Below are 14373 nucleotides of genomic sequence, written 5' to 3'. Positions count from 1 at the left end.
GCAACAGCGGAGCAGAAAAGGGATGGGCACTTTCAGAGATCTGGTGCACGGCACCGCATTTGCTTGTCGGGTCAGAACACTCACAAACTTCAAGACTGGTTTGACAAAATTGATGGGGAAATGCAGAAGCTGCTCAGTGAAAAACGAGGACACAGATGCCCCTTTTAAGAAGGCAGCACTTAATGCCATTAGAAGTACAAACAAATGTAGGAGAGTCAGGATTCTTGACTCAGTAAAAAGGCAGATGAAATCCAGTTTCATGCTTTCAGTAACAATCCAATACATTTAACAACTTGCTGAAGACTATTTATGGGCCAGAGACCTAAGATGCAGCTTCAGTACTCAGTGCTGATGGAGCCACGTTGATTAGTGATAAGGACAGGACCCTAGGAGAAAGTCTCAACAGATTTGCCATCAATAAATGCTGATATCATTCCCATTTGCCTCTGGCGGAATCTTTCTCTAGCTGAAGTTCCAACTGAAGAAGAGAAAGAATTGGGTTCCTTCTGTATGACAAAGCACCTGGTGCTGATCCTATTTCAGATTTACAAAGGAGTGTGGGGAGGCATCCAGCGCTTATACAGAAGATGACTAAAATTTTTCAGGCTATATGGCGAGGAGATTATCTTCAAGAATTCAAGGGCGCCTCCATTTTCCATCTCTATAAAGATAAAGAGGACAGATCGTCCTGTGACAATCATGGGGGACGGCGCGTCTCTGTCTCAGTCATTGCTGGTGAGATTCTTGCCAGAGTTCTTAAGCTGATCCTTCACTTGGAAGATGGCCATCTACCCGAGAGCCAGCTCAGAAGGGGATGAGGAGTGGCTGATGTGGTGTTTACTGCCCGACAACTCTGGGACAAATGTCAGGAGCCGACCCGGGGCCTGAACACACATGAAACTGTCAGTGGTCAGAAAAGTTCATCAATATAGTCTGTTAATTCCACAATGGCCGGGTTCTGGACAACGGGCAATGCTCTTGAGCTTTCCCAGTCCCCAAAGCTGTGAAAAGGCCTTGTGAATGGTCCCGGGCTTTTCCTGATGCTTTCAGCCACGTTGTCAGATTCCCTTGGGGAGAATAAACATCAAGCTCAGCTGCTGCACCAAGGGCAGATTCTGCACCTTGGAAAGGCCGTGAGCTAAAACAAGCGGAGGAGGCCCAAGGAGGGTCTGTGTGAGGCCGTCTGCAGATGACTGGGTGCTGGGTGCAGCTCCTGGAGCTGGGATGGCACAAAGCAGGCTCCGTTCTCTGCTGCTTGAGCTCAGTTTGGTCCGACAATTAATACCAGGAAAACCCAGGGGCTCCATCACTGGCGCCCCATCACCCACAGGTAGAGTCATTGGTTGCAACAAGTGGAGAAGTCTGAATGCTGTGGATGAGTTCCCTTACCTTGGCAGCATACAGTGTCCACAGGTTGGCCCATGCTTTGCCAGAGCTATCTGGCTAGCTAAGCCAAAGGAAAGTGGGAGAGAGGGGAGGTTGTAGACTAACTACCAGATTGAAGGCCCTTGTGCCGACCTCCCTCCTGTATGCCTGGGAAACCTGGACCATACCAAGCCAGGAAACAATCACTTATGTTTGAATTGTCTTAGGAAGATTTTGAGATCACCTGACAGACACTGGGGGCCTTTCTTGAACTAAGCTTCCACAGGCTAGAGAAATAGGCTATGAGTGTCTTCCCTGGCTCGCTATCTAACCTAGAGACAAGAGTGGGTCCCATGAGGAAGGCTTGGAGGAAAGAGATGAAGTTCTGTTTGGGAGACGGTCCCTTTGGGAGCTCCAGCATTCAGGGCTGATGCAGAACTGGGGCTCAGAGAGAGCTGGGGCTGCTCATCCTGCCTCCCCTGGAGAGCTCCCGGGAGGGCCCCGCCATTTTGGATGTCAGGTCACTAAAGTCCCATCCACTCAGACTCTATGCTCCTCCAAACCATTTTATGAGGAAGGGCTGAAGGACCTACAGATGTTTGGGGTTCAAAGAAGATTCCCAGTGGCCTTTTCTGTCTGAAGGAAGCTCAGGTTTATTGGGTAAAACCTCAGAGGTCAGACCTGAGTCACCCCCGAGAAGTGGGGGAGCCCAGTCCTCCCTCTGAAAGGGCTCAAGCGTCAGCTGGTGAGGGCGTCCAGCCTGGCGCTGGGGATGAACTCTGCCCATTTGTCTTCCTGTTCTGGGCACACTCACCCTTGTTATTTCGATTTTTAAATATTTTTATTTAACGTTCCCAGTTCCAACTTCCCGCCCTCTTCCCTCCCTGAGCTGGTAAACAATCAGACAGAAGTTATACATGGGTGCCCACTCATTCTAACAGGGCTGGAGAAGTGACCTGCCAAACGTGGTAGTCCAGGATCTGCTGTGGGGAAGGGCAGGGGAGGCAGGATCCCCATCAAGGAGACGGCTCCGTTCTGTTGCAGGACTTCGGAAGCTTGAAACACGTCCCTTCCACCATGCGGGTGCACGAGAGAAGCCACCTGGGGGAGCGGCCGATGACTTTATCCTTGGCGGGGCTCTAGCACTTTGCCCTGGATCCTGGGACACACGCCGGTCTTAAGACACAGCTTTTGGCGCCAAAAGGCAGGTTCTGGAGTCCCCTCCTCCACATTCAGTAAGCGTTCAGTATGTTCAGATCTCAGGGGTTCGAGGGCTCGGGCCGGACACACAGGAATGGGTTCCCCCAGCGCTCCTCCAGCGCTCCTCCCTCCTCAGCCCAGAATCCCCAGTTTGTGGGAAAGCGTCTCCAGCTCCCTTGGATCTAAGACCGGGCTCTGGCTCCCGGGGGGCCCTCGGCTCCAGCCGGCACTGACCACATTCTCCTGACCCCGCTCTTCTCCCAGGCTCATCTTGTGGTCGCGACTAGCGTGTCAGCGCCAAGGAGGAATGATTGCTTTGGGAAAATCTAAGAAAAACAAGCGAGAGGAAAGCCGAGCCCCGGGCTGCTCTTCCTCGGCGGGATCGCTTCTCCAGGGAGACGCGGGCTCCCCAGAAGGACTTGGCAACGTCCGAGAGAGGGGGACGTGCTTTGGGAATGGCTCATCACTGAGAAACTAAACACAAAGGGGGACTTTGGCAGGCGGCTCACCCCTATCCAGTCCATCTTCCCACAGGGAGCCTCGAGGTGCCGCCACCTCCGGGTCTCTTGCCAAGTCCAGGATTGTCCTCAGAAGATCCCAGAACAGGAAGTCTGGACCCCGAGGGCTCCCCCCGCCCCACCCCCACCTGATGTCCCCTCAAAGACCCAGCAAGTCCCTGGGAAGCCGACCCCCCATCCCAATGAAACCTGGTGGGGCGGCATTCAGAGGCACTTTCCCCACCCCAGATCTCTCCAGGTAACCCAGCCGCCCCTGGGAAACCTAAAACAGCACGGCTGGTCCGTGGCCCCCCAACTTCCCCCCAGCCCTCCTTTCTTTCTGCCAAAGGTACCGCCCCGCTTGGCCGCCCTTGCTCCTCACCCCTCCCCCGTCCAGGCAGCTGCCCAACCCCCTCACTTCCTTCTCCACCACATCCCCCCATCTGCCCCTTTCTCCACGGCTGGGCCCACACTCTCCTCACCTTTCCCTACATCTCTGTGCCTGAAATCTGCCCCTGGGGACTTTGTGCCCACCTCCTCTGCCCTCTAAGCAGCAGCCAAAATGACGTCCGGAGCCCTTCCCTCCCCCATCACCTCCGGGCTCACACATGGAGTCCAAGCCCTGCCCTCCCCCCAGCCTCCCATCAGCTACCCGTCTGAGCCCGTCAGTCATACCTCTTGCCCCTCCCAGGCCTTCCCCCCATCCCACGTGCACGCTGTGGTCAGGACGGCGAGTTCAAATCCAGTCCCAGACGCTTCCTAGCTGGGTGACCTTCCATGTCCTCCTCGGTAAAATAGCAGCTCCCTCCCACGGTCCCTCCGGCAGCCTGGAAGCCCGTCATCCCCCGCTCCTAATTACTACTGCTCCTTCACGTGCTCTGTGCGGCTCCTGCGTGGTCTCCCCATCTGAACGGCCCCACCGTGGGGAAGAGCTTTCCATCGGCTTTCCTTGTTCTTTGCACACACACCCTCCTCTATATTATAAAACAGCGGTCACCAAAACCATTTGAGGATTGGCTAAGAAATAGACCAGTCAATCAGTGGAATCGGTTAGGTTCGCAGGACAAAATAGTCAATAACCTTAATAATCCAGTGTTTGACAAAGCCAAAGACCCCAGTTTTGGGGATAAGAACTCAGTATTTGACAAAAACTGCTGGGAAAATTGGAAATCAGTATGGCAGAAAGTAGGCACTGACCCACAGCTAACATCATATGCCAAGATAAGGTCAAAATGTCCTATGATCTAGAAATAAAGAATGAGATTATAAATACATTAGAAGAACATAGGATAGTTTACCTCCCACACCTGTGCAGGAGGAAGGAATTTGTGGCCCAAGAAGAATTATTATTGATCATAAAACGGACAATTTTGATTATATTAAGTTAAAAAGGTTTTGTATAAACAGCATCAATGCAGACAAGATTAGAAGGGAAGCAATAAACTGGGAAAACATTTTTACAGCCAAAGGATCTGATAAAGGCCTCATTTCTAAAATATATAGAGAACTGACTCTAATTTATAAGAATTCAAGCCATTCTCCAAATTGGTAAATGGTCAAAATATATGAAAAGACAATTTTCAGATGAAGAAATTGAAACCATTTCTAGTCATATGAAAAGGTGCTCTAAATCACTATTAATTAGAAAAATGCAAATTAAAACAACTCTGAGATACCACTACACACCTCTCAGATTGGCTAAGATGACAGGAAAAATAATGATAAATGTTGAAAGGAATGTGGGAAGACTGGGACACTAATACGTTGTTAGTGGAGTTGTAAATGGATCCAACCGTTCTGGAGAACAATTTGGGACTATGCCCAAAGGGCTATCAAACTGTGCAACCCCTTTGATCCATCAGTGCTACTGCTGGGCTTATATCCCAAAGAGATACTAAAGAAGGGAAAGGGACCTGTATGTGCACGAATGTTTGTGGCAAGTCTCTTTGTAGTGGCCGGAAACTGGAAACTGAGTGGATGCCCATCCATTGGAGAAAGGCCGAATAAATTGTGGTATATGAATGGTATTGAATATTACTGTTCTATAAGAAACAATCTATAAGAAAGATTTCAGAGAGGCCTGGAGAGACTTACAGGAACTGATGCTGAGTGAAATGAGCAGAACCAGGAAATCATTGTACACGGCAAAACAAGACTATACAACGATCAGTTCTAATGGACGAGGTTCTCTTCAACAATGAGATGATTTAATGTTCCAATGTTTAATTAAAAGTTCCAATTGTTCAGTGATGAAGAGAGCCATCTACACCCAGAGAGAGAACCGTGGGAACTGAGTGTGGTTCACAACAGAGCATTCTCACTCTGTCGTTGCTTCCTTGCATTTTATTTTGCTTTTCTTTTTCTCTTGTGCAGCTCGAGAATTGTATAACTATATGTGCATATATCAGATTTAACATATATTTCTACCATGAACAAAAAAGATGACAAGAGCAGGAATGGGAGGGGATGTGAGGCCTGGAACGAGCCTCCAGGCTCCTCAATGAGGCTGTTGGGGAGATTTGGCTTAGAAGCCATGAGGCACTTAGCCCAGTGCCCGACACACGGTGGGGGCTTAATAAATGCTTACTGACCAACCAAGTGCCCCCGTCCATTTGGGTTTCCTCCTGGCATGGACTGGCCTAGCTGGAGCTTCTGAGGCTTCCTTTGCCCTTGCCTGGGCTCCAGTGGAGTGGCAGAGGGCTTGCTCCCTATACCGGGCAACTTGACAGTGTTCCTTCCCAAGGAGAACATCCGGTCATCAAGAGCAGTGGGGGCCCTGAGGGGAGGCAGAGGGGGGGGCTCTTAAAGCCCTTCGCTCCAAAGGCTCAGGAAGGGCGGCCCATGATTTGGGGCTGGGGGGGGTGACTTGTGTAGGGTCACACAGCCAGTGAGTGTTGTGTCCAAGTCCGGAGATCTTGGGTTGTCCAAAACCGATGCTCTGTCCACCGTGCCAGCTCACTGCCCCTCGGCTGGCCCGTGGCAGAGGTGAAGACTGGCTGGAAGAGTGTCGGAAAGACCCAGCGGGGCCAAGGGGCCGAGAAACAGGGCCCGGACCCTCCTCCTATCCAGCAATCCTCTCCACAGCCCGTCCTCCCCGCCCAGACGGTGCTCAGTCACTGCCCAGGCCACAGGCTGCTGGGCTCCGAGGGGGCTCGTCTACACTATCACAGAGCAAGAAGGGCTGGCTCCTGGAGCCCCCTTCACACACTGACACACACACACACGCTCACACACACTCACACACTCGCACACATTTACACACACACAAAGACACATACATTTACACACACACACACACACACACACACACACACACACACACACACACACTCACACTCGCACACACTGACTCCAGAGGCTGCAGAGAAGGGCTCTCTGGCCCCAGGACCCTGGGCAGGGCTCAGGTGGGGACGGCGGAGGGAGCCCAGGGGTTGGCCTGGGTGAGCCTCAGCTTCAGCAGAACGCAAACCCTTCTTGACGTTTCTGGGGCACGGCCCGGGCACCTGGAAGGCTGTTTTAAAATAAACTGCTGGGCTTTTTATAGCAGGGAAAGCGCTGGAGTCTTCCCTTCCCCACCCCTGCTTGAACCCTAACTGGGCTTTGCTGTGGCAAGAGCCTGTCGGGAAAGAAGTACAGAACATGGGAAGAGCCGGGAGGGAGGGGGCGTGTGGGGCTGAAGCCCCAGGTGCCCTGGGTGCTGAGGGATGGAGGGTCCGGCAGGGCGCAGGAGAAAGGAGACTGGGCAGGCAGGAGGTGCCTAGATGGGGAGCGGGCATCAGTCCCTTCCTGGGTGGGCAGGAGAGCTGGCAGCGGAGGGCCCAAGCAGGGCAGGGGGCACAGGGGAGGGGAGAGGGGACCAGTGCAAGGCTGGCGGCAACTGTTCCCACGCTGAAGGCACTGACAGTGCTCGGGACTGAGCGCAACAGATGGGAAGACTCTGGCCAGCCCCTGGCCCGTCTCAGGCCCGTGTGCCCTCCTTGCAGGGGCTGCCCCTTCTTGCACTCCCTCCCCCCCTTCCGTGGCTAGATTTCATACGCTGGGTCTACTGAGCCTTCCCCTCCCCCTGCCCCCAAGCTGCCCTTGGGGTCTCCTTTTTTATTATTATCATTATTGCAAAAACAGTCTTTTTCCTCCGCTAAAGACAAAAGTCAGCTCATTTATGGGTCCATGACGTCAACAAGCATTTATCAAGCACCTACTATATGCCAGGGGCTAGGGACACAAAGACAGGCAAAGATAGTCCCTGCCCTCAGAGAGCTCATAAGATAATGAGGGAGACAGCACGAAAATGGCTCTGGTATATACTGAGATACACGCGGGATCCTTTCAAGATAATCCCAGAACAAAGACAATCGGCCCCCTCGGCTCATCACACTGCTCATCCTATCAGCGCGAGCTGTTCCCTATGCTCTCGTGCTCCACCGGATGTAGCCGAACCACAATTAGAGCCGGCTCTTAGGTACCCCCCAAAGAATCAGTGTTCTGGCAGTCGTCTATGGGACCTGCTTGGTGGCTGACCCCCATGGGGCTACGTGCCTCAAAGCGGGACCTCTCAGTCAAAGGCTGGGAGCCTCGTGGCCACTTGCCTGAAAGTTATTGGAGGCTTTCAGATAATGGCCAAGACAAAATGGAATCAGGAGGGAATAACGCGCAATCCCATCGCGTGGGATGTGTGATCCCATGTCCGACCCCCCGGGCCTCCCATGATCCCATGTCCGACCCCCCAGGCCTCCCGTGATCCCATGTCTGACCCCCCGGGGCCTCCTGTGATCCCATGTCCGACCCCCCAGGCCTCCCGTGATCCCATGTCTGACCCCCCGGGGCCTCCTGTGATCCCATGTCCGACCCCCCGGGCCTTCTGTGATCCCATGTCCGACCCCCCGGGGCCTCCCGTGATCCCCCTCCCCCCAGGGCCTCCTAAGCTCCAGCCCTAGTACAGCTGACCCCTTCAACCCAGAATGGCTCTGGCCTGGGGGGAGCAGGGAGGGTCCTGAGGGGGGGGGGGACTTGCAGCTGCAGCCCCAGCCTTGGTCAGACAGTTTGGCCTCCTGGAAACCATCCCAGCCAAGGCCCTGGCCTCCAACTGACCTCAGCCTCACCCTCTCACTCCTCCTGGCCTGGCCTCCAGACTGTGCAGCTGCCTGGCCAGCAGCCCCCACCTGCCGATCGGGTCCCTCTGGGGCCCCCTCCCCTCTGCACGCTCTGGCCGAGTCCTCTTCAGCCGGCCTGCTCCGCTGCCTGCGGCCCTGCTCTGAGCCCTGGGGGGGGGGCAGCCACTGCCCCCCTTACCCCCAGGCTGACCTCGGCCTGTTTCCTGAGTGATTTGGCCACAGCATTCCGGCCGAGGAGACAGGAGAAGGAAGCCTGGGCTGGGGATCACAAACCACACCGAGGGGGAACCCCCCTCACTGTCTGGGGGGGGGTCACTTCCTACACAGACTCTGGCGACATTTCCTACTGGTCAGCTGACCGCGGGCCAGTCCAGTTCCCGCCGCCCTCCCTCTCTGCTCCCTTGGCCGGAGCGTCTGCCCACTGAGAGCCGAGGGTCTGTGGGGCCCGGTGACAGAGCCCTGCTCAGAAAGGAAGCAGTGGGTGAGGTCATGGGGTCACCGCCTCCTCTCATTTCCCCCTTTCCAACAGGGCACCCGCAGATGGGTCCCCCACGGATGGATCCTGGGAGGCCCTCAGAGCCCTGGGGGCAATGCCGGTCCATGGTCTCCGCAGCCAGTGACTGGCTCGGGCTCCTCTCCTGTGCCACAGAAAGCCATGGTGCCCGGGACACCCAGATCCAGAGCCTCTGGCCCTTTATATGGAGAGCGCTGCCCTCACCCACCCACCCCCTCTGGGGCTCCTGTGCCAGGGCCCCCATCGCCTCAGGGAAACACCTGTGTTTGCAGCACTTCCCTCCGTGTTTAGGTAGGAACCCCAAAGGAGCTGAGCCCGGGGGCTTCTCAGACCCCTGGAAAACCTCGGTCTCAGCACTCCAGCTCGGTTTTCACCCTTGCCCGAGGCCAGGCTGCCTTGCCCAGACTTTCCTTGGGAGCAAATAGCTCCCGCCACTTTTCTGCTGGGATGTGGCTTCCCTTGGATAAATATATTTCCTCTTCTCACTTAAAGCTCGCTAGAATCTCACTTTCTCCAGGAAGCCTTTCCCGGCCCCTGAAAGATCCCCTTCCCTTCCCTGTTATCTGACGGCCTGGAGGAATCTTGCTGGCACTGAGTGTTCCCCATTTTTTCTGTCGCTCCCTCCAGAATGAGACCAAAGCTTTTCTTGGTCTCTGTGTCCCTAGGACTTTTTCAGTGCCCAGCAGACAGTAGGCACTTCAGCAGTGCTGGCTGTTTGTCCCCTCCACTGTTTGCTCACAAATTAAAAAACCTCCAGCTTAGGGACCGGCTGTTGTCTGGCCAGCTGGCCTGCCGCGGATTGGAAATCAGCAGTGACCGGCTCAGAGCTGGTGCTCCAGCCACCTGGCGTCAGATGGCGCCCCGCTTTCCTGGGTTTGCTCCCCAATTGGGAATGAGGGGCCATGACAGATCACTGCCTCGGGAGCCGGCCAGTCCCCCAGCTCTGGGGCTCCCACCCCCACTTCTGGGGCTTCCACCCCTAGCTCTGGGGCTCCCAGCCTCCAGCTCTGGGGCTCCCCCCAGTTTTGGGGCTCCCACTCCCCCCCAGCTCTGGGGCTCCCGCCCCAGCTCGGCTCCTCAGGTTATGCTGAATCCCCTGGCTCCGAACTTCTCCAATCACAATCGCTGCTTAAACAGTTCCCAGTGAAAGAGAAGTCCAGGAAAAAGAGAGACGTTTCAGGTCAAGATGGGGAGGGGAAGGGGGTATGATGGGGTGAGGAGAGGGGCGGGCGGGATTAAGGGGGACAAAGTAGCTCAAGATTCAGTCCCTTTTTTGTTCTTTGGGGAAACTCAAAAAGTTTGGGGATCTCGAACCAACGAATCTGCAAGCGTTTTTAAAGTGCCTACTACGTGCTCATCCACAAGCGTTTTAAACTACTACGCGCTGCTCCTGTTTTATGTACTGACAAGAAACAAGAAAAACAAGCAACTTCTCGGCCCACGCAAAAACTAAGGCCATTTCTTTGGGGAGGGGTAAGAGAAGGGGGAGGGAAGACCCGCAGGCCGGCGGCCCGAGGAATCCAGACCTGGCTCCAAACTTACGGAAAACCGGAGAATGAGATCGGGACACCCGGGAAGGGGGTGGGGGTGGGGGTGCGCACACACACTGACACACTCCAAGTACCCCCCAAGCACACGCACACACACAGACACACACTCGAAGCACACACACTCACACACCCCAAACATACACACAGATACACATACACACACTCCAAGCACACACACACACCCCAAGCCCACACAAACACACAGACACACACACTCGAAGCACACACACTCACACACCCCAAACATACACACAGATACACACACACACACACACACACACCCCAAGCCCACACAAACACACAGACACACACACTCCAAGCACACTCTCACACCCTCCCCCCGAGCACACGCGCACAGCCCGGAGGCAGCCTCCCGCCCGCGGCAGTCTCCCCCAGGATAATTAGCCCGCCATTAGCGCCAACAGCTCGGAGGCGAGGCTGCAGCGTACACGCCACATCTGTACAGTGACAGGCTGACGCTCTCCAGATGTGCTTAATTACGCGCGCTCTCCTCGGCGTCCTCCAGAAAGTGATGACTTGAGGAAAAGCGCAGCGAGCGGTGAAGATGTTCACAGCATGAACTGTCAACAGAGAGACGCTGAGCAGGCCCGGCCGGATCGGGCGAGGAGGGACGGGGCGAGGCTCCGCTTCCAGGACGTGACCGTGGCCCTGACCTCCCCCTCGCCCCTCCGGAAGGGATCTGCGGGCCCTCGAGGCGGCCTTCATTGCCCCGTTTCGCGGCTCCGGCCTCGGTCGGCTGAAAGCGCGCCCGGGGCCCAAGTGGCGAGCGCCCCTGGGCGCGGCTGCCAGGTAGCGGCGTCCTTCCCCACCCCGCCCCTGCCTCCCCCCACCCCGCTCCAGTCCCGTTTAAACAAATTCTCCTTTCCGGTTGTTTTCGGCCTCCGGGTGAGCGGGGCCCGCGGGGAGGGGGGCGTGGTCGGTAGGGGGGGAGTGCTGGGGGCGTCGGCTTGGGCGGGACCTTGCCCCCCCCAACGTGGACACTCTAGTCAACGAGCGCTTGGGGAGGAGAAGGGCCCCAGACAGACTGACCAGGGCGAATCCTGCTCCTTCCGAAAAGAAAATCGCTGTGAACCTTTTCAGAGCAAACCCTGACTGGGGTGGGGGGGGAGGGAAGGGGGGCGGCCGAGGGGGGGAAGAAGTGGCCAGTTTCCGGACAGCCTTCCCGAGCACAGAGGGAGGGGGCCCTGGGAGGAGGCGGGGGACCTAGGGGAGTTGAGATCAGGCTAGCCTGGGATGCGGCGCTGGGGGGAGGGCGGAGGGAGGGGGGCTGAAGACGCGGGGGGGGGGAAGCTGGGAACTGCGGGTAGGAGGGTTAGAAGGGGGTAGGGAACGCCTGGGCAGCTGGGAACTGGGGGCAGAGGGGTTAGTAGGGCAGAGGCTGGGGAGGGCTGGAGACGCCCAGGGGAGCTGGGAGCTGGGGGGGGGGGGCAGTAGGGCAGAGGGCTGGCGGGATGCCTAGGGAGCTGGGGGCAGAGGGTTAGTGGGGCAGGGGCTGGGAGCGTCCTAGGGAGCTCGGAGGGTCTCGGGGCTGCGGTCGGCGGGGGAGGGGGCAGCGCGCTGGAGGAGGAGCGGCTCTCCACTTCTGACAAGGCACTAAATGCTAATCCGTTCCTGCGAGTTCAGCCAAGGACCTGTTCCTCTGGTGGCCAACTTTCCTGAAACTTTTACGGCCCCAGAAGAGCTCCCCAGACGTTAGCTGGGTCACGGTGTTCCCGGCTTGCTCCTCCTCGGGGCTGGCCGAGCCACCGGCCCCCGAGCTCCCGCAGGGAGGGAGGGAGCCCGGCCCAGATGGGCCAAAGGGCCCAGGGAAAGCCGGAGCTCCCGGGCGCTGCCTGGGGTGGCGGAGTCCGGGCCCGGGCCCCCGCGGCTCGGCCCCCATCGGGCGACAGGAGTCGGGGCTGCGGGTCTCGAGGAAGAAACATTGGGGAGCGGTAGGGAAAGCTCGGCGAGCCGACGGTCATGGCCCGGCTCCCACCCGGCCCCGGGCGAGGGGGGGCGGACGACTGGCTCGCTGCCAGATCCCCGAGTCCCGGGACAGGGGGCCCTCTCGGTGTCTGGCACACGCGGATGAGGCAGGCGACCGAGCGAGGCGGGAGCCGCGGCGCCGTACGTGCATCCCGCTTCGGCCCTCGGCAGGAGCGCGGAGGGCCTGCCTCAGTTTCCCCCTCTTTGGTCTCTTTTCCCGCTCCTCCCTTCCCAGCGGGGCGTACTCACAGGCTGACGGTCCGGCGGGGAAGTAGCTCGGGCTGTGGCGTGGCCACCAGGTCCCCTCCGGCACAGGCCACTCGGACGCGCAGCTCGGGCCGCCCGGGGCCCTGGGCACGCTCGGCCGTGCACACGCAGCCGTCCAGGGGCAGCTCGGGGCAGTGGCGGCTGGCGGCGCCGAGCCCCGACAGGCTGAGGACCGAGGCCAAGTGCAGGGCCAGGGCGGCCGCGGGGGCCATGGGGCTCGGGGCGGCTGCGGACTGGGGCTGCCGGCGCCCGGGGCCGCCTCATGGCCCGCGCCGTCCGGCTGGCAGCCCTTCAGCTCCGGCCCGCTCCTCTCCAGCTGGCGGCCTCGGGGCTCCTCCTCTTCCCTCCGCCTCCCCCGCCTCCAGACTCCCGGGGCGGCCTAGTCGGGGGAGAGGGCGGGGCGGGGGTGGCCCGGAGGCGGGGCAGAGGCGGGACGGGGCGGGACGGCCTCTCGAGGCCGGGCCCTGGAGCCGAGGCCGAAGGGAGAGTGGCGGGGCCGGACCTCGAGCAAGCGGGAGGCCGACGGCCAGCTCAGGGGCTACCGCCGTCCGGAGTCGGGGGGCAGAGCCTCCCTGCCACCTGGGGCGGGGAAGCCCCGGTCGGGGTTAGCGGGGGCGGCTGCCGGAGGCCGCGGTGCGTCTTCACGCCAGACCCGGGCCCCCAGCGCTGGACAGAGGGGAGCAGCCTCCGAGCAGGGCCTTCTCCCCAGACCGCTCAGGGCCCTGGGCTGGAGGCAGAGCCCCGGCCCCTTCCCGCTGCCCCCTCTGTGTCGCCGGGTGAGACGGTCACCCAGCGCAGTAGGCCAAGCCCTGGGGACACCGTGACGAAGACTCCCTATCTTCAGAATAACCACGGCCATAGTCTAACGGGGGGGGGGGGAGCGGGGGGGCGCGAAATAGAGCGCAGCTGCCGAGAGACAGGTGCGGGGAGCAGTGCCAGCGTCCGAGAGCCCGGTCAGGAGCACGGGGGGGGGGAATTGTCGGCCTGCCCCCCCCAAAGGACCTCTCCTCCTCCCCCACTCCCCTCACCTTGTCCGGGATGGCAGGTTCTGGGTGAGAAGGCTGCACGGGAACTGGAACCCTGAACTTCCGTGGGGATGAGCAAGGACTCCCCCGCGGCTCCCCGGGGGAAAAGCCCCCGGATGCAGACCGTGGCTGTGCCGGGGGAAGTTGAGGGTGATGGGCTACAGCCTCAAAGATCTCTTGGGTAGTGGCCGGGAATGGCCCCGGGCCCAGGGGATGGTCGGATGCAGAGCGTGGTGGGCCTCTCGGTGGCCCACTCTAAGATACAGAGCTGGGGGATTCTGCAGGGGCAGAGGGAAGGATTCTGGGTGAGGGGAGGGCTCACATAGCCCCCACAGAGCCATACACACACATCCAGGGCCCTGTTCCTGACCCCACAGAGTTCTCTCACCTGAGACCCAAGTGGCCAACGTGAACCTGGGAAAAACACCGACCCGACACCCAGGTTATGCTGTGCTGCAGCTCTGGGCTTCCGCACCTCCCCTAGCTCAGCCACGCCCTCTTCCCCATTACCTTGCACTTCATTGGTAAGATCATGTGCTCACCTGGGTCCACAGGGGGCTTCTCTCCGTGCCCTTAGCAGCAAGCTAAGGTCCCCACAGGAGGAGCCCAGGGACCGGCAGAGGGCTGATTCACAGGCGGTTGGCAGGGGAAGGTCCTTCTGGGCCCCAGGCATCTCTGCTGGGCCTTAGCGGGCTGGGAACATGGGGATCAGCGCAGCCCCTGAAGGCCAGTTCTGGGCAGATTCAGTCTGGGAGTGGAGCAGGTTGGTTCCTGTGGAAGCATTTCGGATCTGTGCAATCCGAGTTGTCCTTCTGCCTTTTGTAACGGCCTCTGGCCCTTGTTTGGTTAAGAATACGC

The 14373-nt window shown here is 58.5% G+C and overlaps 1 protein-coding gene across 3 annotated transcripts in view; it reads right to left on the bottom strand.

The window, feature by feature from the left end:
- ADGRA1 (adhesion G protein-coupled receptor A1) overlaps positions 1-12864 on the bottom strand; it is a 196831-nt gene extending 183967 nt beyond the window's left edge. For all 3 annotated transcript variants that reach the window (XM_031957074.1, XM_031957076.1, XM_031957075.1), the window contains exon 1: positions 12473-12864. In XM_031957074.1, coding sequence (XP_031812934.1) covers positions 12473-12702 — 230 coding nt within the window. In that variant the 5' untranslated portion in view covers positions 12703-12864. The remainder of the gene's footprint in view (positions 1-12472) is intronic.
- Positions 12865-14373: the final 1509 nt, after the last annotated feature.

Source organism: Sarcophilus harrisii, chromosome 2 (genome assembly GCF_902635505.1).
Source record: "Sarcophilus harrisii chromosome 2, mSarHar1.11, whole genome shotgun sequence".
NCBI lineage: Eukaryota > Metazoa > Chordata > Mammalia > Dasyuromorphia > Dasyuridae > Sarcophilus > Sarcophilus harrisii.
This window is presented reverse-complemented; position numbering and strand designations above follow the sequence as displayed.